We start from the raw sequence: 25,191 nt of genomic DNA on the forward strand, positions 1-25,191 counted from the left end.
CCTAAGGTTAAGCAAGCATTTATTTCATTTTGGCCTCGCTCTTACTGACTTTGTGGCTGACGTTACGATCAAAGTCCAGACAAGACAGAATGGATAAAATTGGTCGATCGTCGTTGTCAATTACAAAAATGTACTGGTTGTGTAACTCCGCACTCAGCAATGTTCCAGCTACATGGCGGGAAGGAAAAGGTAAGCAACGTTGACAAGGAAATCATGATTACATATGAAAAACGTGTCTGTTAGCAATTGTAGTTGTTGGGTTAAAACCACTCTACGAAAAATAAATACTGCAGAAAGATAAACACATTGATGCAATCATTGTGTTGTACTTAACCTTTACATTTGCGATCAAAACCACATGTACACTGTAGTGCATTGCCACAATCAATTCTCAAATAGAGACCACGAACTATTTCACTGTGAATTTGATCGTGAATTTATGGTTTTGATCATTCCTATAACCCTGTTTATTGACAGTGTCTATTCAATTGCACTGGTACGACTTTAAGGTCGGGTGTACCGAATCTTGGGTATTTAGTTAAGTCATGTAATTATATACATCTGAAAGATAGTTTTGGAACACTTTCTGTATGTGTCAAAATATATTCTTCGACTTATAACTGAATCTTTGTTAATTTTGTACTATCGCTCAAACTCATTTGTTGTGATTTACCAAACAATATTTCATTTTGAAATTCAAACACAGACATAGTTTTTGTGATGACATGTTTAATACAGCTTCAAGATATACAGTTAGTTTTGACCATCATCATAATTCCTTGCTCCAAGGCCCGAAGGAATAATAAGTCTGAGATAATGACAGTACTATCGATATCCTTATAAACGATAGGTCAAGTTTCAGACAAGGCGCTACTCTTTCTGTATGGGCAACTTGTGATCAATACTCATATAATCGAGAAATTATTATTAAAGTCTGTAATCACTGCTTTAAAGAGTTGTGCAAGTCCAAGTCGTCAGCTTCTGTGTATCCCATGATATGGTTCTGTATGCGAGGCCATCTGGAGAAACATGCAGAGTAGTTTCAGCAATGTTGGTTAGAGTACCGACTGTCCAGGAGGTAACTGTTCTATCATGGACATTTATCAAAACGAGATCAATATCAAAAGTAGATATTTCCAACAGATGCTTGAAATGTTCGGAATACATGCACAAGGTTCTTTGCTTAACGTTTTTGAAAGTGCATCGTATATAGTCGTTCTCAACTAACGCCTTGAAGGGGGAATTTTCCATAAAGGCCGGTCCGTACTTACCTACAGGGTTCCGCTGTACTTGAAATTATATTCACCACCCATTATACTCAAACAGTGAGTGAGAGAATATGGTTTTACGCCGCTTTTAGTAACATTCCAGCAATATCACCAGAGGGGAGGGGACGAAGAAATAGGCTTCCCATACTCAAACGGTAGCACGTTGTAATCGCTTACACACACACACACACACACACACACACACACACACACACACACATATATATATATATATGTATATATGGGTGATTGAAAAGATTGAAAGATTGATTGAAAGAAATATGGAACCGCACGTATCGAAAAAGTTGTTATTTGACACCTCGTCCAATTTTTCAAATGATTGCATCTAAGTGTGACGTGTATATTTTACACAAAAATATAGCGTAATAAAATCTGTCATATCTCGCATGTAACTGTCTAGATTACACTGCGGAGAAGTACCTTCCACAGGCTGAGATTAGATATCGTCAGTTTCATCAGATAGCTGTAAAAAATAATCAGCACCTGCAACATGGGCTTTGCAGAATGGCGTTTTTTTCAAACCGGAAAGTGTAGACTTGATGACATTTGACCTGCACGCACGACAAATAACCAAAGTGTCTGTTACTTCAGATTTAGTCGTGGAAGGGGTATCTGTTCATATAAATATATTTTCAGACCACTTCTTCTCAGCATGTTGTTTAATGGAGAATAGTTGCGTAGTTTAAATGAACGCTCCAGATGAACATCTGTTCATGTACAAGAACAAGAACATCTAGTCTGGGACATAAACTTTTACTCGCGGACAAGAACATCTATTAACGGACATGTACGTCAATTGATTGACAAGGACATCGAATCACAAGAACATAATTATATAAATATAAATATCCATTCACAGACAAGAACAGCATTTCATTAACAAGAATAACTATTTTGCTATTCACTGACAGGAACAAGATGATACATACACGGACAAGAAAATCTACCCGCGGACAAGAGTTTCTAATCACGGACAAGAACACCTTTCCACAGACAACATTTACCGATCTACAAGAACAATTAGGCACAGACATGAACATTATTTCGTCACAGGAACATATATTTTAAGACAACATCTACCAACGTACAAGAACAGTTAGACACGGGCACGGACATGAACATCAATTCCTCAATTCTTCCCGGAGAAGGAAAATATATCATGCAGAAATTGCCACATGATCTGAAATGAGACATTGTTTCTCTTCTTGTGCCAGATCTCCGAATATAGGATTTCTCCTCACACACTGATAACGTTATTTAACGTTCATATGTGTGTGGGTAGTATGTCGACGTCCGGCCACGTAAAGTTTCAATGCCTTACCCAGACATGTGTAAATAACAACACTTTGAGCGCCATGTCAAATCAAAGAGCCCATTCGTTTCTTGATCACCGAAAAAGCAGTTGTCATCGAATGTGTGTACATAAGTGAGGCCGTGGTAAGCATGAAATCGACAACTCTAAGCATACTGTATCGTACCTGACCTCAACGTTCGTATATCCGTTTGGGGTCATTTGGTGACGATGTCAGAAGAAAGACATCATTTATAAGTGAGCATGTGAGCCTAGTTTTACGCTGCACTCAGCGATGTTCCAGCTATATGGCGGCCGTCTGTAAATAATCGAGTCTAGACCAGACAATCCAATGATCAACAGCATGAGCATAGATGTTCGTAGCTGGTATATAGCCGTGCCATAACCTGACGCCCAACAGTGGCACATATATTGACGTATGTTTATACTATGAAAAACTATATATTTTAAACTTACATCTCATGTCACTTCGTTTTGGTTCTGTATAATAAACCTTTGAATCATTGCATCCATACAGAAAAAAAAGTATTTTAAAAATTCAATGCATTTAGCATGTAATGAACGTGCATCCACAAATATTTGATAACACTTATCAATAATGATCCAGAATCAAAATGTGTCTATATTTTACTAACTTTAGGAAGGGCTTTAAGTATTTCACATTTGATGGATTCTGAAATAATTTTATGTGAGTAATTTTGTGTATCAAGTTCATTAACGACATTTCGTTCCAAGATTTCCTCCAACAATGATGAACGGTTGGCATTCGATGTGGCAGTTTACAATGACTTAGTTATGCTAGTATAGTTTACTCTCAACAGGGTGCACATCTTGCGTCTCCTTTAGCTTTGACTACGACTTTAGTCCTGTTTACGGTTGAGTTTGTACATGTTCGGTAGACTAACGCATACTCCCTGAATATATATGTGTATATAATTTTGATAGTAACAAATAAGCCCATTTAAAGTGGAAAGGATACCGTGGGAGCTGAGAGATTCCTGATACTGGGGAAATCTAAACTTGCTTCTTCAGGACTTTAGCATAGCAGGGAGGGCTAGGCAGTTGGTAAATTAATTTTGTTCAGGAACTGTAAGACAGACTAATGCTTCGGGTCCATATTCTTGTTTTTCTTCTTGATACCTTGTTAAGGAGCACTAACTATGTGCACACACATTAATTACCTAAAAACTTAATTCGCCATCTAATAAAAGGATGAATATCTTTAACAGCTTCACAGTAAATAAGTCTTTAAACTTTAAAAATATTTTGGCACTATAACTTGATAGAATGATGATTGTACAAAAGATTTTCGGTATTGCTAAAAACGCTTCATACATAAAATGGCCAGGTTTTTCGTCAATGAGTAATACAACGAAATAAACGTTCAGACCGTTGTCATAAAAACGATAGGTGAAATCAAAAGCGATGTAAGACTGCATGCGTAACTGTATTCAATGAAAACCTTACGCGGAGACTTAAATACAAATGAAAGCAACGTAAATAATAATTCCACATTAATAAAATAACCAAAAAATATTTAGGATTAATAAAACATATTGAAGCCATTACCAGGAGGCAGTATTACCGAAGACACCAACCCTACATTAGAGAAACAGAATGCCGACATAATGGCCTGATGGGACATTAACAATTATAATATCTATGCGGTAATTATGTCATAAAACAACACGTGTTTCTCACCCAGATGTGCCTGTACCCTTTTCCCACCTCCAAACACTTTCGATGGTTCATAGATGAGGGTTTTATGCATGCTTCAGTTTTATGTATGAGGTTGCCGTCTTTGAAATAGATGAAATATAATTAATCGCTACATGAAACTCGATTACGTTAATAATTTGATCTTTGTGGGGTGGGTCTGTGTGGAGTGGGCTTGGGGACACAATATGGCAGTCATTTCCACGGTCTGAACGTTCAGTGATGCAGGGAGCCCTAACTTTCAGGAAAGTAAGTTGTAATTCTCAAAAACACAGACTTTCCCTCCCGATTTCTCCACCGGATGAGATGTGTAACCTGAGCGAGCGTGTAATCACGACTGAAAAAGTAGATTCATGCACGCCATTACTTTGAATATTGGCTGTGGTATCGCTTCCGAGGCAAATTGGGCCTCTTTGGCACATCTGGTAACAGTTTGAGTGGAAGGAAACCTTCCCTTTGCCCTCCTTCCCTGTCTATCGGGAGGGGGACAGGCGTTTGATGTACCGGTCCGCCTATCAGAAGCACTGGGAAGGAAGAATGGGCCCAGCAAGGAATCTCATTGGCTCACACCCCTTCATTAAAACAGATTCGGTGAGGCACGTGAATGATACACCTTTGTTTTAGTTGTGTGTGTTAGTCTGACTTGTTAGCCAGTGGAGAGATGTACCTCTGACTGTATTGACACAGTTGGACACGTTTTGTTTCGAAAAATTCGTGAAAGCGCTGGTACTGGAACCCGTGGGCGTGGTGAGTTGAAGGAATCATGGTCCCAGAGCCCCAGACTAATTAATGGGTAAACTTTGCCATGTGTGACTTAATTGCACTCTCAGGTTCCAAAGCATCAAAAACTGTATCTCCACGACATATGTAGATATAGGCGTAGCACTTAAAGACTCGTGGTTTGGCTGAGAACTGGTAAGCAAGTGTTGACAGACGGCAGAAGTTTCAGTTGCAGACGACAGTTCCACTCTAGACGTCTGCAATCAGGAGCAGACGGTACGATTAATAGATTAGCAGACGATAGGGATTAATTCGCGGAGAGATTATCGCAGACGGACGGCGATAACAACATCAGCATGATGATGATGACAGACTATCGTAGTTGCCGCTACGACCACAACGCACCCGTTTTCACCGGACCATCGTTCGGCGGGGCAGACATGTCGGATGCGAGGCAAATCATGGACATATCTTACTCCCATCCTGGGGGAAACCCTGATTATTTTGGACCCCCGAATGGGTCTTATCATCGGTCGTATCCTCGTCAGTATCCTGAAGTTTACGGCTATCATTCTAGTAGCGGGATGCCCCCGCACTTCTTCAATTCAGGCGGTGACCAAACGGCTGTTGACTATAGACCTCGACATCATTCACAGATGAAGGAGAAGTCGTTTGTGTCCTCCAAGGAAGAACCAAGTGGAGGTGATGATGAACCAAGATCCTGCTCAGGCCCCAAAGAAGACAAGAATGACGTTCTGGACGATAAGGACAGCCCTAGATCTTGCTCTCCTATCAAAGACGAAGCCGGCAGCATGAGTGACGATCACACCTCCGACGAGGACAACGAACACATCCCCCACGTTCTAGCCCCTGGGTACCATGGACCCAACAGAAGGTGTCTCCTGTGGGCCTGCAAAGCGTGTAAGAAGAAGACGGTGACAATTGACAGAAGGAAGGCGGCGACGATGCGGGAACGACGTAGGTTACGGAAAGTGAACGAAGCGTTTGACACTCTTAAAAGACGGACGTGCCCAAATCCGAATCAGAGACTACCAAAAGTTGAAATTCTGAGAAACGCTATAGAATATATTGAAAGTTTAGAGGAACTGCTTCACGGAAGTAGGATACCACGAGGCGACGACAACTGTAACGACGCCGGATCGTCAAGCAGTGGTTCCGACTATATGGTAAGTTCTACGTACACAACTACATTCCATGTCCAATATATATCGTCATAATGAAACTGTACTACTGTCACAATAGGTAAGTAAAGGAACAGATTTTGATTACGAAATGTTTTGTGATGGGATTGGTAAAAAATAAACAGCGGAAATAGTGCTTGTAATGCATTCATGAGAAAGCTAATTGTTGAATAATTGTTTTAAACGGAAAATTATATGATATGCTAATATTGATCCTGTAACAAAGGTACGTTTGCACACGGATGGTTTTTGCATGCGTTAGTTCAACATTCGATTAACCTTTGCTTAAACTGAAGATCGATTTTCTGGAGCTTTTTGTCGACGAAAATGTATATTCAATGAAACAAATCTTCCATTCCTGCATGACTAACTGGCTAATTGAATTAGATAAAAGAATCATCATTTGTAAAAAAACAAACAAACCCAAAAACCCAAAATAAAAAAAGCCAAAAAGCATATGAGTCGAAAGAGAGATAATTGGGCGTTGACTCTAGCAAATGTGACCAGTGGTAAAGTCAGTGAACCTTAGAAATGTTTAAAACTTTTACAAGCCCTTTGTTTTTTCTCACGAGAAGTTGTCGAGAACAACACTAATTTTGAACTTCCATTTTCTCCTTGAATTAACACGTGGTGTTATTTGCGAGAGTTATTTTCACTGATGAAATGAGAATACTCGGTAATATATTTTAAATGATAATCGGAACCAGATGTACAAAGCGAGAGCTTCTTGCTTGGCTTAAATAGTGCAACGTATATTTCCATTGGAATATACTGCTTTTCCCACAAGGACGGATTATATAAATTCTGGCTGAAGATTTGCTCCAGAAACAAAATTGTGACGTTAATTTAGAACTTTATGTTTGATTTAAGATGCATGTATCTTGAGGTGGGCGTGGCTTGTTTACTTCTTGGACGTAATAAATATTAGGGGGCGCTTTGGAAACATTTAAGCTGAATAAGATATCGTTTGACAAACTACAGACACCTTTAAAATTAACTATATCTCATTGAGATACAGAATGCCAATTTTATGAACTGGATTTGGCTGTTGCCCGATAAGCTCGGCTTCTGTTTCGGTAACGTTGACAGCGAAACATTTTTTGTCTGGTGACTTGAAATCCTGCTTTCCTACAAACGAATTTTGACAGCCTGATCGAAAGATTATTTTCTTTTGGGGGGGAGGCAATCATATTTACCGTTTATGCGTATAGACGATTTCACTTTAGGCTTCAGTAATTTAGTTGCGGTATCTTGGCTAGGAACATTTGTTACATTTTGTACTTACAATAGTTTGATTATTTTAAACTTTATGAAAAGATGAAAACTAATTTATTTTTTTCTAAACGTTGTAAAAATCAATGACAAATTGTACAATATGATTAAAGCCTGGTTCGTTATGGAATATGATTAACAAAGAGACATTTGAATCGTCCAAAATGATTTTTACGACTTTATATTTGCAAAACTCAAAAACCATTACTGTCATTGTGGCATCTCACTTTAAACATCGTTGGAACTATTTTCGAAATCCGATGCGGAAACGTTTAGCAGCCTTATACCGATAATCTCCAATTATCTCAGAATCTTGAAAATGGCCACTTAAAAAGTGTCCGCCGTTTTAAGGTGAAGTCTGTCAGCTGAGGCAGCGTTGGAAGGAACTTCGGGACACACACATTGAAACCGAGAGAGCTTCCCTGTTTTGCCAGTGGTATAGCCATTTAGAGGGTGATCTCTTATTTGAACTGTCAAAAGTCATTTAGCGAGGTGCTAGTCTCAGAGCGCATGACCCGCGGTTTGCACGTTTTCCTCGTGCGAGATCATGCACGCTTGAGGTAAACAATATGCGCTGGCGACGACAGAGGAATTTGATTGACACATAGCCCAATAGCCTGTCAAATGCCATATTAGAAATATGAAGATGAAGCGGTTTTTAGTGTTTAGAATTTTTGAGAAATTATGCGTGACATTTCATCACAGTAATTTGGGCATTCCAAGAAGTTGTGTGTCGGGTCATATCTGGGTTTCCCACACACTAGATATCGGCTTAGATTCAGTTAAGCGGAAGATACTTGTGAAAACGTTTCAAAGCAATGTCATTTCTGGCGGACAAGTAATACATCCCATCTGTTTGTTCTTTGAAAATGATAGTTCCTAAATAATAATAATAAAGCAAAGTAGAAGTTATTAGATGTTGTTTTTACGGTTTGTTTTTCATTTTAAGAATATATGGTTTTTACACGGATATATTTTTAGTATATACTTGATTCATATCAAGTCAAAGAAGTAAGAACTGTTATATTACTTTTTGATATATTTATTGAAAACAGTGCATGTTTGGCATGTTTAATTCGAAACGAATATTACGTATAGAAATTACTGTACAATGTTAACGTGTTTGATTCCAATCATTTAGTAAAAAGAAAACAAAACAAAGAAAGTACACATCAATAAATGAATATGAAAGATACTCAGGTATACATCATTCAATATACTTGGTATATTTCTAATCGACGTGAGTTAGAAATAGTTTCAGCCCTGTGTGAAAGTCTTCGCGAAGCTAGTTATCAGCCCTACGGTAAGATAAGCTGAACAAATACCACACATAATCCCAAATTTACTACTTTTTGTATAACGTTAAAAAACATCCGCTGGGGATATATCCAAGTGTTGTGATAGTGTCAACAGATTTGAGCTGGTTAAAAAACACAGATCTAGAGCTGGCTTCGATTCAGTGACACGCTACAATTGACCCGGAACGGCCTGATTTATCTACTCTGTTCGGGAGGATGATTTATAACCAACGCTATAATTACACTTTAATTTTTTTCCGGTTTTAACCTCCATGCCGTTAAACTTATCAGGTGCAATATGATTCGAAACATTTGAAAACAGCGCCGGATAATCAGTTTTTCAAATGACATTTCTGCTGATTCTCAAAAGACGGAACGTTTCTCGCATACTTCAAAACATATTTTCAAATTGAGCAGAACAACGCTGGCATAGTAGAGCGACTGGAGTTTAAAGGGGATGCAGTTTTGCCTTGGAAACATGAAATTTCGTTCTGTCATTTACCATACGTCCAACCGTCAGAGGGAATATGAGCGCATCTGGTCAAGCTATGAACCCGAGGGGTGCCTCAATCAAACCCCTGATTCTCAACAGGGGTCAAAAGGCGCTCGTTTCTTCTTGGATGAGGACACGGTTGCGCGATTAGTTTACACGGTCCTCAGAGAGAGTAAGACGTTACTCAGTCAAGAGCGTCGCAGTCAAATCACATGTACACCAGGAAAGTTTAATAAAGCGTATGCTAAATTCAGCCGGTTTGATCGTTAACGCTGGCAACCCTACGGAGGTTCACTGCTTGCGTAGAGAAGTGTCCCTGGGGTCTGGGAGGGGGATGAAGGATTGGGAGGGTTGATTGTTATTCCGGCTTTTGCTTGTATTAAAGACTGCATATAAAGATGGATACTTGTTCACCATTCCCCAACCCCATCAGTCGTCATTTCTTGATGAGATGGTTGAAACATCTTTCGACGTCGTGACCACGTTTGAAACATTGCCTACTTAAATCCAAGTGCTCCCACTTCGTGAAGGTGTCATTACTTGGCCACCTCAACCCGCCACTAACTAGCTGGTTTGGGGAAGTGTTATGTTACTGTACAAAATAGCCTTCGTGTCTGCTCCTGCAATAACGATCTTTTACTTTGGGGGTTAATGAAATCCCAAGTGAAGGCTACTTTACAGATGTAGGCTACTTTACAGATGAAGGCTACTTTACAGATGAAGGGGTATCGGGCGTTAGTGTGGGGAACTTCCAGTCAATGGTGCCAGTGTGGTTGGTAAAATCAAAGAAACGACGACGAATTAAACTGTATGTAAATATATACACGTTGTAACTACCCGTTTACCTCTCATAGAATGTTATAAGAAAAAGGTATTTGTTGTCTTTGACAAGAACAAGTACTAAGCAGTTAAGAAAACTGTAAATATTTCACCATTCTACTGAAATTCATTTTAATAAATAACCATAATGTATTTAGAACAACATATTCTACATATTCAGCATAATTCACTGTGAACCTAAAGCCCTCTTTATATTTTGTCAGTTGCTATGAATAGAGCAGTGACCAAGCGTAGTTACCAATGAAACATCACCTGTACAAATTATGTATGGAATTGTTGCAATATAGTACTTCATATGTTGGGGAATGTACCCTATTTACAGGAACAAATATTAGTTTCTGTTTATTCCAGCAGTACACGTTAGACGATTTTGTTAGAGTAAAAGTAAAATCTACACGTTAGAGCATGTATGTTGAGCGTGCATTTATTTCGATGGGACACTCGGTGCAGACCGTACTATAGTTGCTAAGTGTAGTTGTATATACGTGTATGATGCAACAACGCTCATATGCTTTGTGCACCATATGCAGACAGGCTCTGAAGTGAAAAAAGTTTTACCGAAGAAACGTGTTGAATTATTTTCATTAAGGATGACAAAATGGACCCCAGAGTCCCGTTAAAAAGCTTCAGTAATTAGAATTACTAACTAAGATGGACTTGATAAACGTCATTGAATATATTTGGTTCAGGGTTTGATTTACAGAATTTGTAATTTGCGGAAAGGTCACGTTGCTCATACGACAGAAGGTGGCATACAGTCAAGTCTCGTTATCCCGACCACCGTTTATCCGACAATCAGCTTTAAAAAAATCTAAATCATTAAATGCTTTTGTTCGCAACAAATTTTGTAAGCGTTATTTAGACTCAGTTATTTAGTCCGACATATGTGTATTAGGGTCTTTCACATTTTTCTGACGTTACATGTATCTCACATTCTTTCACATTTTCCTATCGTCACGTGTATATTACGTCACATATGAGACTGGTAGTCCCGCTTTATCACATAAGCTGTTACAAACCTATGATGAACTATCAGACCAACGCACGTGTATTTTTAGTCCGGTTCTGTCATAATAATTGCGTCATCAAATTTCTTGCGCCTCACCCCGAAACAAATTTATCTTAAATCACAAGTTGCAGATTCATTAATGTATTTTTGTGTTTAAGAAAGAATGTAATTTAGACGTGGTTATGTTCTGCTTGTAATTATTACTATCGCGTTTGTAATGGGCTCCGACAAGGACATGTTTTCACCCTTATCACAAAGTTCCTATCTCAGTTTATCTCAATACTGTCATACATCTCCTTCAATATGTTTTACTTTAGGTTACAATCTGTCATTATTCCCATCCCCCTTTTCACCTCAAGTGCACTGAGCAATTATTTATATTAAACTTTGATGCTAATTAACAATGTTTTAATGCCTCAGTAGGCGGCGCCGATAACACGGGGTGAGTAAGGAGCTTTGATAACTCCTTACAGCATTTGAGATGTTTGTATCTCCCTGATACGGCATTAGGAAGCGACGTGTTAGTGAGGTTTGGAGTTACTCAGACTCAGGTCGTTTGGTGTAAATCTGATTCTGGCTGAGATTGAATATAATTGAAAAAACCGTTTATCATTGTTTATGTGTATAGAAATGATAATTGGCAATTTGGATGCCATGGCTTGAAGCCAGACTGTCGTGATGTTGATATCAGTAATGTGATGCCGTCCTTACATCCGGGTTATCTGTATTTCGTTCACGAAGCCTTAATAAAACACTAAAAAGTGATGACAGATCTTACAAAATATTTAACTGAAGATAATTAGAAATGTAAGATAGGTTATTAAATGTGTGCACTGTACATTGTGCGTGACTTTCCTGAATGTTCAATGTGTCCTAGGATTGTCGTTTTACTATTTCCAGTACCCTCACTGACTGTAAAATCAGATTTGGTGCGGTGAACTAGTATTAAGATATTTTCGGGACACGAATCCGGGCTAAATATTGTCACCTGTACTTAGATAACAAAACGTTACAAAGACTTCCATTGTTTCTCAACCAGTTTGAAAAGGGATGTTCCTCGAAGGTAATTCACAGATAACTACTAAATTATTGTTATTGTTATTATTTTCTGTCGGTAAGATTCTGTTGCCGTATTCGGCAAGACCATTTCATAATCGTAACAGATCTCTTCTAAGAGCAACTGCAAAACATCCGGACAAACAGAGCATCCTCTTGCCTTTGAATTCGACAAAAATAGAGGATCATCAAAACATAACAATGGAGAAACCAGTGACAGAAACACCATAGACTGTAGGTACTAAAGACCACGGTGATACCCGTACCCGGCTACATAGCCTGCACAGTCGAAACTCTACTTCGTGGAAGTCGAGTACATCACTATGGTAAACTCATTTTTTGTTTGTTTCGTTGGCAGCCACCGCCATACGTGGGTGTATACTATCTTTCGTCCTTCGGTTTATTCCGTGATTATTTGGAGAATTTGTGTGAAATACGGGCAGCCAGTGACCCTTTTCGTGAACACCTGGTGTTATCGATGATTTTCTCTGGATCATTCTTTAAATTTCAAACTATATTTCCCTCTACACGAAAGGGTGTTCTTTTGTACTGATGTTTTAGATTTTGAGTCAAGGACACCGGATGTTTGCAAAAAGATTAGTTGATGGTGAAGCAACAAGCGGGTATTTTATGATATGCACAGAATGGACACAAACACTCTCACAGACACGATCGATCGAGGTCATACGTAAATTCCACTTGTATGTGATAAAAATTATCCCGCCAACATTGACTTCAAGTGAGCCCAAACTATTTTTGTTGGCTGGAGTATCCAGTCCTATCGTCAAAAATATTCTATGCTTTTCACCCCTTCTTCTCTATAACACATGTAATATATGCTGCGTTGAAATAGCATTTATGCTTGACTTAGTTTTGATGAAAATATCATTCATGCTTGACAAACGCATGTTCAAAACGACATTTATATCGACTATCTATTGATGAAACGAGCATTTATGCGTGAATAAAGCTTGATGAAAATAGAAATTACGCTTCACGCAAATAGCATTTATGCTTGACTAACGCTTGATGAAAAATATAATTTACGCTTGACTAACGCGGTACGGTAGACGAAAATAGTATGTACGCTTGAGTAACGCCTAATATAGAAAATCTTCCTATTTCCCTTAAAACGGGAACCGATATGAATCTTCTGCTTTGGTGTCCACTTGTTGTTGATATCTGCTTTAACTTTTTTCCCATCTTTCAAAACTTATCAACAAGTAATGCTGATGCAATATTTGATAACATATTCATCATTTCTGCCTTGCGATTGAAATATCATGTATCTTAGATGCGTCTTTTTGATAACTGGCAGCGTAATCCGGAAACTTCAAGAAGAGATTATATTTTTTCTTTTCTTAAAGCGGGTTTCAATATTTACCATAAAATTCTGGTCCCTCGGAAGGAACATTTATGTCCAATATGCATACTTATTCTCACTATAGGAGAATACTTGAATGTGCAGACATGTAGATCACGTTAATATACAGTTAAGAGAAAGTGTTGACAATGAACCAACGAATGTATTCGTTTGGTGTGTTAAATCTACAATTTGTAATATTAATAATATAAACAATAGCAGTAATCCATGTACTACTACTACTACCACTACTGCTGCTGCTACTACTACTACCACCACCACTACTACTACTACTACTACTACTACTACTACTACCACCACCAACACGAATGTTACGAATAATACTAATACTTATACATTTATTACTACAAATCCGCCTGTAATTCAACATCATCATCATCATCATCAACATCACCATCATCATCATCATCATCATCATCATCATCATCATCATCATCATCATCACTACTATCCTAATGTCATTTTATTTAAGCAGTTTTGAGGGCACATCAAATGATTGAAAAATATGTAAATCAATATCAGAAAAGCAAGTTTCGTAATTTCGTTTTGTCCAGTATTTTGACTTTCAGAAAACATACACATATCATATGGATAATTTAAAACATGCCATATTTATCAAGATAATATTGATCTTAGATAAAAAAACAAAAAGCTGTTATTTGGCTCCGTGACACTGAATAATCGGCTTAATTTTCACATCACAATTGCGGCGACAGGCGTCTGTAGAACGTTCCAAGCACAATGAGTATTACTGGAATTTTTTCTTGTAATTATTTTTACATTCTTCAAGATGAAAAAAATACAGAGATGATAAAGTCAAAACAAATAGCTGAATAAAGTAAAACATCCTAAGCATGATTGATAAACAAGTTGTGAAAGATCGCAGCTGTTGACTCTTATTACAAACTTCATGCGGATAATGAGTTGCGTACAACACAGAGGCCCGTTCCCGTACTGTGTTCAGTGAGACTAAGTTGTTTTTGTCTTTGTTTAAAACATGACAATTCTGGTCTAATCTATTGAAAATTCATTTTAACGATTTATGGAATACTCTTCTAAATTTATGTTGTTTACAGTATGTCGTGTGTTTTTTTATGTAGCGGTCTCAAGTTGGGTGACACTTCAGACTGGGTTTGATATACCGTTAGACATAAAATTGTGTTAATATTTGTTGACAGGTTTGAGTCTTGGGGCACGATGACTCTCAGACTCAGTTATTACGAAACATGGCAATGTTGCTATCAGCGATATCAGCTGAGGTGCAGTCGGGCATAGAGACGCGCTTAAGATTACTGCATAATAACAGAGTGCTTGCACCTGCACGTGCGTGTGTGTGAGTGTCTGTGTGCTTGTACTGGTTCAGACTATTGCCTGTTGTTTTTTAGTTGGCATACTCAGGAACCATTCTGGAGTTTGTCATTGGTTTCCAAATGAGGCAATGAGTACTGCCTCCGAGCTGACTAGTCATTGTTTTAGCTCTTAAATGCTAATCAGGCATGGCAACAAGAATTAACATGTCCATGTATATTTTAACATGACGCTGTCGGGGTCTGTCGTTACCTAAATTGACACCTGTGAAATAGTCACCTTGTTGTGATATATTATTGTTCATGGTTCGACTTTGGTTGATACAAGCAATGATTCTTTTCGCTTACTGTTTTAAAACTCTCTTCCCCAAAACGTCCTGATAATATGACTGCGGAATGTACATAGACGAATGAAGGACCGACAAACTAGAGATTGACATTACGAAAACAACAATACAAGCAGGATATGAAGCCTTCGTGGCAATCATAGCGACTGACCACCTGATCCATTTTCTCTCTTAGAACCAGATAAACTAGTAGCAAAATTCTATCCCAAAACGTCCTTAGTAAACCATACACGTGACTACCTTTGGCGTTATAGAAAACAGAGTAACCTTACACACAAGGTCACAAAAGTACTTGGATGTATTTGCATATAGTCTGACCACCGTTACCGGTACCCCGTTCTGGAAATATGTCTTCAAGAGTATTTATGGCATCAGTTTCGATTTTGCATAAATGTGAATAAAACAAATTTCAAAGTCACTTGTAATGATGCCGTGTTTGATGTTTATTGTGCATGGCCAGCTGAAATAAACATTAACATTTGGTTGATTGTGACCTATTGAAGTCCTCGCAATGGTTAGGCAGGTTATACATCAAAATATCTCTTGCTAAACTGTTAAAAGTAAACAACAAAATAATCAGACAATTGGGGTTATGGGAAGGTAAATAAATAATGTACTTTATCGCAGAGTCAGCATGGTGCTAGATTAGCTGGACTCAAGAACAAAACATGCTGCGTTCGGCAACAGGGCACCGGTTGAAAGTTCGGACAACGGCTAACTTGATCTTCTTGTCCATAGTGATGTTTCGCTGACCGGGGTAACATGGAATCTTATTAACCACATTTAGTGATCAGATTACCACGTACTGGTCAGTGCTGTGGGAAGTAGTATCCGCTGAGAGGTCATTTATAACCCTCGTGCTCTTGTGAGATATGCTGGCCTTTGATCTGATAGTCTTGGATGGTGGGGTGTTAGAATTGCGATGTGGGTCACAGTTGACTTGAATTTCTTAAATTGTTCCAAATTCTTTGAGATTGCGATTGTGATGAGAACGTGGCACAGAGCATTGAATTTCACATAACACTGAATCCTTAGAACGGACTGCATCTCATGTAACACAGAATCTCTCGTGCAGTGTGAATCAAACAGAACACTTAATATCCTCGGACATATATTGTTAATTACTGTCATAGAGACACTGAAACAAAGTTACCAAATGCACATCCAGAATGTGGCGAGTCCAGATGACTACAGCTTTTGAAAATGTCTCTGGACACCCTCATATAGGATTTTATTTCATTTGAAAACGTTTTTGTCTGTAAAATATCAGTATCTTCATTTCAGAGAGTAGCTATTAGTCAGCCAGTCAACCAGTCAAATGTCAACCAGTCTGTGTATTTTTTCTAAAATATTGGGCGAAAGAAAAATAACATGACACATAATGTTTAAGGGTTATGCGGTTATAATAGGCGATTCTGTATCACATCAATAATATATCACAGGTGACGTGCACATGAGGTCACAACTTCAAATCCAATTTTCAAATGTACACATTCTTTTGTTCATGGATCTCAGAAGTATGGCGTTAAGCAACAAGCAAAGCTTTGTTCTTTCTTCAGGGTTTTTGAATGTTCCCCAAAACGTCACATTGTTCCTTATTTCATGATGAACATCCCCTATAAACCATATCCTTAAAACATTTCGTCCCTTATTTTAGACTGTTCACAGTCCTCAGTACTACGACAAACTACACCACATGCCCAACAACGGCGGCGGAGGCGGAGGCGGGGACATGGGCGGCAGTTATAACCATGGCAACAGTAAGTGATCGTTCTCTACTTTATATTAAGATTTTACACCGTCTTTAGCAATATTCCTGCGATATTACAAGTTGTTCACGGGTCACGAAGGGGCCACGGGCTCATGTACCCTCGATGATTGGTTTATGAACATAAACGATCATCGAGGGTACATCAACACAAACATAAACAATCATCGAGGGTACATCAACACACGGGAACCGAGGGAACAATGAACAATGTATTTTATTTTACCGAACACCTCAGTATTAATTTTGAACTATTTGAAGCATGGGTATCGGGTCGTACACTTGAGCCAACCCGTGTGAATTAAACGATTCGAATCTTGCGTCTTGCTATTTTCCCCGCAGGTATTGTCTTAGTGAAGTCGCCGCGGTGTAATTCCCCTTCTTAATATTCTGAGGGACAACATTTCAACGTTTTGTCAAAATATATTTATTGGAATACTAGGCAGGTCCTTTCGTAGACATCGCTAGATTTTGCAGACACAAGAAAAACAAATTCAGAATTATGACCCTTCCGTCGATTTGCATTCGTAAAACATCGGAAACTTCCGTGCATCATGTGTGATTAAATGTTCGATTAAATTCGAGATAACGAAGTACCACCGCAAAGTACTGAATGGGTTGCCACTGGTAGTGGAGTACATTGAAAACAATAAAAGAACGCTTAGCCAGAAAACGACATTTATGTGTGAGGTAAGATAAGTAGCATCGGACACGAGAAATGGGCTCGACACACAGAGTCCAAGTGGGGAATCGAACCTGGTTCTTCGGCGTGACGAGCGATCGCTGTGGCCATCTAAGTACCCTACATCCTCTAAAATTCAAAATAAATTACAAAAAAGCCACATATGACATATATTCACACGACCTTTGTGTCTAGACAGTAAAAACATTTTCATTCTAACACAGAAAACATTAATTTTTCGATCGACTTGGGACATCACTAAAACCGTTAATTTGTTCATTGAGAACCCGTGCTGTGCCATGCTGGGTAGACAAAGTCTTTAACCCGATGTATAGCTGACGGACAATGCGCCCAGACAAGGGGTTGAGTTACAACGACAACAGCAGACACCGACGTTTATTGTTTCACCGTACGGCGACACGTGCGTGGGAAGCCCATTAAGCTGTTTAATACAATCCGGGGTGGTATGTAGATTATCTTGCATCAATTTGATGGCACAATCTACAAAACCCCAGGTCCTATGGGAGTTCGAGTTATACTTTTCCACTTGGCTAACATGCAATTATTTTGTGTTGGTCGTTCCGAATCTGGTACGGTCCTTACACAGGAGAGAATTCATGCGTCGCGTCGCCTAACAGGAACTGAGGCGGAACTATGTATACTTAGTATATTACGGGGCGCCCGGGGTGCCGGGGACGGGTGGGGGTGAAGATGCAGTGCTTGTGGAGATGATTGTGTAGACGACGTTGGGGGGTCGGTTCTGGAATTATCATAACATATGCCATAGATACCGATTTTAAATTAGTCCCATTTGGTGAGGTTTGGGGATTTAGTTAAGTACAGGGAAATTTTATAACCTAGCGACCGAGGCTTATGCGAGTGTAGGGAATTCACATACCGTTATATCCATCTTGTATTGTGGGTGTCTTAATATGTTCGTCTTGAAGCAATTACACTTTTTGTAGCTTAAAAAGATCTTGTTTTTCAACACCTCCCGTCCCTTTTGACGAAATCTTCATGATACTTTTTTGTTCGGGGATATAGCTTTTCATGATCGCTGTCATGTTGCTTTTCTCGATGCATCAAAAAGATGTTCTTGTTATTTCGTTCGTACTGTTCTAGTAGAAAGGAACAATGTTGTAAGAATGTGTGACCCTGTTGAGATTCTGGGTGTTTTGGGGTTCCCGTAACCTCACGCGAAAAGTTGACAAAAGTGGGTATCGGGTGGTCGAACTTGGTGAGACTTGATGTCTGTGTGTCTTAGAATGGTGAAGAGATTGACATCGACAGAATGTGATCTTCTTGAACAATCTGGAATATTAAACGTTGTGAGTTCACGTTATCGCAATAAGCGAATATGTGCGAAAGGTTGATGCAATGAGGAACATCTCGTATGGTGTCGGTTAGCGAAGCCCCTGTCACCGATCCTGATCACCCATATATAGACCGGGTTCGCTTCCCCACATAGGCACAATGTGTGAATCCAAATTCCGGTGCCCCCGTCGTGATATTGCTGAAATATTACTATAGGTGGATTAAAACTACACCCACACACTCTGACCGGTTGGTCAGGACCGGAATAGATCACTGGGAACCAGCTCGATGCGGAAGGGATATCACAGACAAGTGACCCTTGACAAATGTTTGAGATACTCCGCTGTGAGGTAGAGGTGGCATTTGTCAACAGGAAGTTTTAACAGACGCAAACCGATATTAAACACACCTAAATCATTGGCAGACATCTTCTCTCGGCCCATATCCTTTCTTCAACGCGATTCCCTGTCTCAGAACATCTTGACTTTCATAACACACACACCATTCGCCTCCAATTGTCTTACAAACAGACAAAGCATGGCGAAATAACATTATATGCGGTAAATGAATTTACCAGCTTTGTATGGGAGGGTGGACTGAAACACAGCATGATAGTAAATCTTTCCTCGCCCATATCATGCGTGTTGTCCATGCGCTGTGTCAACAATTCAAATTGCGTTATCTGTAATCATTGGCTGGAATCAGTCCTGACGTCACGTGACAATTTACTTTTGTCGCCGGGAGGGCTCGAAACGGTTTTAGCATGCCGCCTAACGTCTGTGTTATAGTGAGACACTGCGGTACCATTTGCATTTTGATAGCGTTGTATGGTATAAATGTTTCAACAATTTTAAAATCCATTACTCGAAAAGGTATGCATTGTCAATTTTATTCTCAGTCTTGTTTAAGGACCGTTGATCATTTATAACTTCGGGGAGGTGGGTGGGATTTATGGAGTAAGATGTACAATTTAACAGTGTGGGTGACCCCCTAAAATTCATGCACAAAGCTTCTAACTTCACCACCCTTGCATATCATGTACAAAATCAACGACACCTCCCCCATATGCATGCGTATAAAATTGATGACCCCCTACCTCCCCAGAATATAATGGGTGATCCCATTAACACCATCACCACCCACCACCCACCATCCACTACCCCCTCCCCCACCCCCATCCACAATCATAAATAATGAACGGTCCATTAGATGTATTTTTAAATGTGTTTCATATTGGTGCCACTACGCGAGGTATATGCAGGTGTAACTGTTATAATTCAAATGTAAGACAAACTGTAAAGTGATAATAGGCAAATCAAAAACAGTTTCAACCTGAGCCCTTCTCCAAGAAGAACATACTATTGCTTTTCTGCCTTAAGTTTCCAAGTTCAACCTTTTGACCTTTTAAAACGCACACGTGAAACGCGTGTCACATTTTCTGAGAAAATACATATCAGCAACATCCCATCTCGAATATTGACTGGTGGTATTTATTGATTTTGAGTACAAATACCAATACAAATAGTGCCATCGTTATGTTCACAGCGCCCTGAGTTATCACAACATCGCATCTCCATTCCGCACCCGACTCCCCTGCTTTATTAGCCAGTAACAGTTCCTCGCACCGACGTCCCATCCCCCTGCTACAAGAACCACACCGCTTCTTGCGATAGATTGTTTATTTTACTCCAAACGTTGCCATGGATAATTTCACGTAAAAATAACGTAACTTCCCTTTAATGTGAAGAAAAATAAAGTACACAAACATCTATGTTATGGCGTGATGGCTTTAAGTTCGCATGTGTACAAACAGTACGGCTTATTTCAAGTTATAGACGTGCTGATGATAAACAAACTGTATTAAAGTAGAAATAGATTCGCAGCTTCGCGTGAAGAGAGAACGAGGCTAGTGGCTCGTTCAGACACAACACTGCACGTGCTGCACGAGTTTCTCGAGCTAACGGAGCTATGTTGCGATGGCTTGTTTGATTGTCGGTGCGCTTAAAATAAACCTGTCATCGATGTTGCAAAACTACAAACTGTTGAATGAACACTCTCTGTTTTCCTGTACAGCTATTAAATAAGAGAATTCCATAGTTAAGGGATTGTCGTGAAAATAGAAAACAGATCAGCGACTTTTAATCAACATCAGTGTGTCCACAAATCACCATCATTTAGTGATTAAAATTCTGATTTAGGCAACCCCCAAGAACATCCGGTTACGACTGGTTTACTATATAACCCATGCTTGCCGTAAGATGAGACTAACGGGATCGGGTGGGCAGGCTCCCTGACATGGTGGACACATGTCATCGCATTCCAATTGTAGTCTGCATTGATGCCTATGCTTTTGGTCACTGGACTGTCTGGTCTAGACTTGATTATTTACAGACTGCTAAAATACAATTGGAATATTGCTGAGCGCTCCTTCAAACAACAAACCAACTAACCTGATAAAGGGAATAAAACACATGTGTCACGTTTGAATAGTTAAAGGTACATTCATTTCCTAAACGAATGCCCAAAACTAACACACATTTTCAAACCATCAAAGTACAGTTTCAACCATCATACGTATGCCATTTAACATATGTTTTTTAATTCTTTGCTGCTTGAGACTATGGCAGCAATATCACGGAGGGGGACACATGAAATGGGCTTCACACATCAACTTAATGGGAATCGAACCCGGATGTTCGACGTGACGAGCGAACGCTTTAACTAATAAAGAGTACCCCACCGCCAGCAACATTACTTAAATATGCATATATATGTAATTTACATATCTGTTTGAATGTATGATAATTAGAGTTCTTTCTTTAAATAACGAATAACTGCATGTATCCGACATGTGTCTAGTTTATTGTCAGTTAACTACAAACATAATGTAGAAAGATGGTAGGTCTGGTCTACCAGTATACTCACCACAAACTGTAACATGCCTCTATAAATACGCTTAATACAGACTAAATCCCCACTATCTTCAGTTTGAGATACGCTGCAGACCAACTACATAATTATCGTTTATAGTTAGCTCGTAAATCTCTTTATCTAGATACTGCGAGAAAAACTTCAAACACGGTTACTTTACACCTTACTGGTATAGGGCGAACTGGGGAGGCACCGGTTGGACGACATGTGTACCTGTGAGGAGTTTTCGTTCTACACGTGATTAGGGAGGCCTGTGTGGTTGTGATTTCAAGAGTAAGGCTTCTGGTACATTTTACGGATTTTGTGAGGCTAGTTTAAGTTTGTGTGGGAGGATGGATGAAAATATAGGGGGCGATTGAGTGCGTACAAGAAGCGAGAATGCTTTTGTTTTAGAAGTCAGTTTAGCTTTGGAGTGTTTTATTAATTTACACTGATTACATGATCAAGAGAATTGTCTTTGTGGTTTAAATTCGTTTTGATATTCAAAGCACTCGTGTCCCTATTATTAGCTCGAAAGCCACCTATTTTCATTTTATCTATCCGTTAAGTCGTCATGAAAAATAATGAGCCGAACAAGTGATACGGGACTTCGCGATCGAGTAGACGAAATGATTCCCTTAGAGTGCAGCTAATCTCTGTTTTAAATAACAAACAGAGTGCACATCATCACTAAGGTGTCTGTATAGCTTGCTTCACCATTCCGGGGCTCACCACTTGTATCTGTGGCTATTGGACAAAATCGTACAAAAAGTACAGATCGGTAGATACATATTTGGGTCTCCAATAATCTTTGTGGTGTGGTTGCCTCATTACTTATGTCTGCGGTAGGTAATGTGTTGACATTGATGGTAGATATTCACAAGTATGTATCTATGTTGGTACTGATACAGGCTTGCAAACGTTTGGTGTAACGTTTTGAATTTCAAATGATTTATACGATCTGCCAGATGTATTGTATATGATATGAGTGGACATACGTGATATGCCAAGAAACCTAAGGGCGCTCATACACACATGTATAAGGATTCATTATCGTGGTGTTACTGTCTGGAAACCATGAGTGTATGTGTGTGTGTGTGTGTGTGTGTGTGTGTGTGTGTGTGTGTGTGTGTGTGTGTGTGTGTATGTATGTATGCGCGTGCGTGCGCTTTAGAGAGAATATGCATATATGTATTGTGTGCGATGTGTGTGTGTGTATGTACGCGCGCGCCTGTATGATATATACAGTGTATACATACATGCACACCTCAACAATAGACTGAAGACAATAAGCATGACACTACACGCTACACGCTACAGCACATTCGGCAATGCGACGACTCTACTGTAGTATCTTACATGACACACTCCTAACATACTTTCATTCATATGTTAGACTAAATGTTACGCTTTGCAGTTTTTTCTCATACGGACAACGACTGGTGCGAAGACATGTATGATTCTCATTATAACCCGTAGTGTGAAATTACCGTGTCTTGAAAATCACTTGACTTTGACTGAATGGTTGTCTTTACAAATAGAATACCACGTGCTGCCCTCGTGAGTAAATAAACCCCAGCTCCTCACAGAATACGCCAAGACTTTTCTTATATGTGCGTCCTCGGGGAACAAATGAAAATGTTCAAACGTTTGTTTGGTAAACACGTTTGATTTTTTCGTATTTCTCTGGACCCTAAGACGATTGTAAGTATTTGGAAAATATATTTAACATACAGTTGAACCTCAGTATGTCAGCTGTACCGATATGTCGAACCGATTCACTGTTCTGACCGATTCGCCGTATATATTCTTAAGATGTATTGTTTTAGAAAATATATTTGTTGCCTTTGAAATGACGTCTGAGTTATAGATTGAATTATAGTTAAATCACACTGTTCAGACCTCTATTTTGTTTGAGTGTCCATGTTTGACATTAAAGTTTGATGTTTGGTGTTCTAATCAATGTCTAGCGTATGTTTTAGTGTTTGAAAGTCACTTTTCGTAATATTTGTCGGATTAATTTGCGTTTGATTATTTTGGACTGACCATTGTGCTTTTTCTTTCAGACTATGATCAAGTTCAGTCCAGCGGGGGAGTGTCCAGTCTCGACTGTTTGTCCCTCATCGTTGAAAGCATCTCGCCCAATAAACAAGCCTCTGTCATCTCCAACATGGCTGCCTCAGACAGGCCGTTATGAAACGTCAAAGGAGCTGTAAAATGTCACGTCACGTCACGTAACTATATGTGACGTCTGACGTAAACAATGCTGGAATACCATACCAAGCTCAACTTTATGATGGTGTTCCTTTAACTGTAAAGTGTTAATCATTGACCAATAAAGCGGCGTCATCAACGTCGGTCGACGTCAGTAATCACTGTGTGTTTGGTTGACGTCACGCTGAATGTCAGTAAGTACAAGGACTATTCTTTAAGAGAGATTAAAGCAACGTCGTGAACATCGGTGGACGTCATTGATTAACAAGAACACGACAATACAGCGGCGGCGTTGACGTTAACGTCGACGTCATGGAGACTCGGTAGCGCCTTTCCTCACATTTTGCTGGACTACAAACAAACAATAGTTTGAGTGTTATGTCACTACCATCATAGCCAGTGATATCCTCATATCGTCGTGCACGAACACGTAAAGTGGTTCGTAAGGATGCTTGGTGTCGTCTTTGATAAATGTGTGACAACGAACAATGTTAGAAAGTGTCGGAATTGTTGCAGTGACACATATTGTACATATAACCAATACTGGTGGCACCATACTGCAAGAAACCAATATTAAACCGCACCTGGATCAAAGGTGCGTCTCTAATGATATTTGTTTATATGCTTTTTACCTGGAGTCAAAACTATCGTAACATTTCGGTATCATTTTTATCTCAATTTTGAATGTCACGTTTGTCATGTTTATGATTTTTTAAACTACATGGTTTTATTTATTTGTTTATATTGTTAATCGATTCAATCGATTTTAGATCTTAGATATATAATTTAATGCCATTCGCACACCACGTTATGCAAAGCAGTTTTAGTTAGAGAGAAAGAAATATAACGATATTGATAAGCACGTTGTCTTTTCAGCGAAATAGTTTTCAATGCGCATGCGTACATTGTAACTTCCTGTCGAACAACTGAATATGTATATAACGGTGACCAGGTAGCACTAGATCTCGCGAGAGGTGCAACGAATGTTACAGCCTCGCACAATCTAAATCATGTGTAAGATTTATAACTCAAATGTAATAAACCATGTGAAACGAAAA

The 25,191-nt window shown here is 39.2% G+C and overlaps 1 protein-coding gene across 1 annotated transcript; it reads left to right on the top strand.

The window, feature by feature from the left end:
- Nucleotides 1-4,939: 4,939 nt before the first annotated feature.
- LOC137286978 (transcription factor SUM-1-like) lies at nucleotides 4,940-25,191 on the top strand. Its single transcript, XM_067819044.1, has 3 exons — nucleotides 4,940-6,224; nucleotides 16,903-17,005; nucleotides 23,986-25,191. Exons 1-3 carry the CDS (start codon nucleotides 5,394-5,396, stop codon nucleotides 24,114-24,116), a joined length of 1,065 nt encoding a protein of 354 aa, XP_067675145.1. The 5' UTR covers nucleotides 4,940-5,393; the 3' UTR covers nucleotides 24,117-25,191.

The sequence above is a fragment of the Haliotis asinina genome, chromosome 6 (assembly GCF_037392515.1).
Source record: "Haliotis asinina isolate JCU_RB_2024 chromosome 6, JCU_Hal_asi_v2, whole genome shotgun sequence".
NCBI classification, from domain to species: Eukaryota; Metazoa; Mollusca; class Gastropoda; order Lepetellida; family Haliotidae; genus Haliotis; species Haliotis asinina.

Excerpts from the sequence above, each read along its gene's own strand:
- LOC137286978 (XM_067819044.1), top strand. The coding sequence starts at position 5,394 with ATGATGATGATGACAGACTATCGTAGTTGCCGCTACGACCACAACGCA. Across the intron at positions 6,225-16,902 it reads GCAGTGGTTCCGACTATATG|ACTGTTCACAGTCCTCAGTA; the intron begins GTAAGTTCTACG and ends CCCTTATTTTAG. Across the intron at positions 17,006-23,985 it reads CAGTTATAACCATGGCAACA|ACTATGATCAAGTTCAGTCC; the intron begins GTAAGTGATCGT and ends TTTTTCTTTCAG.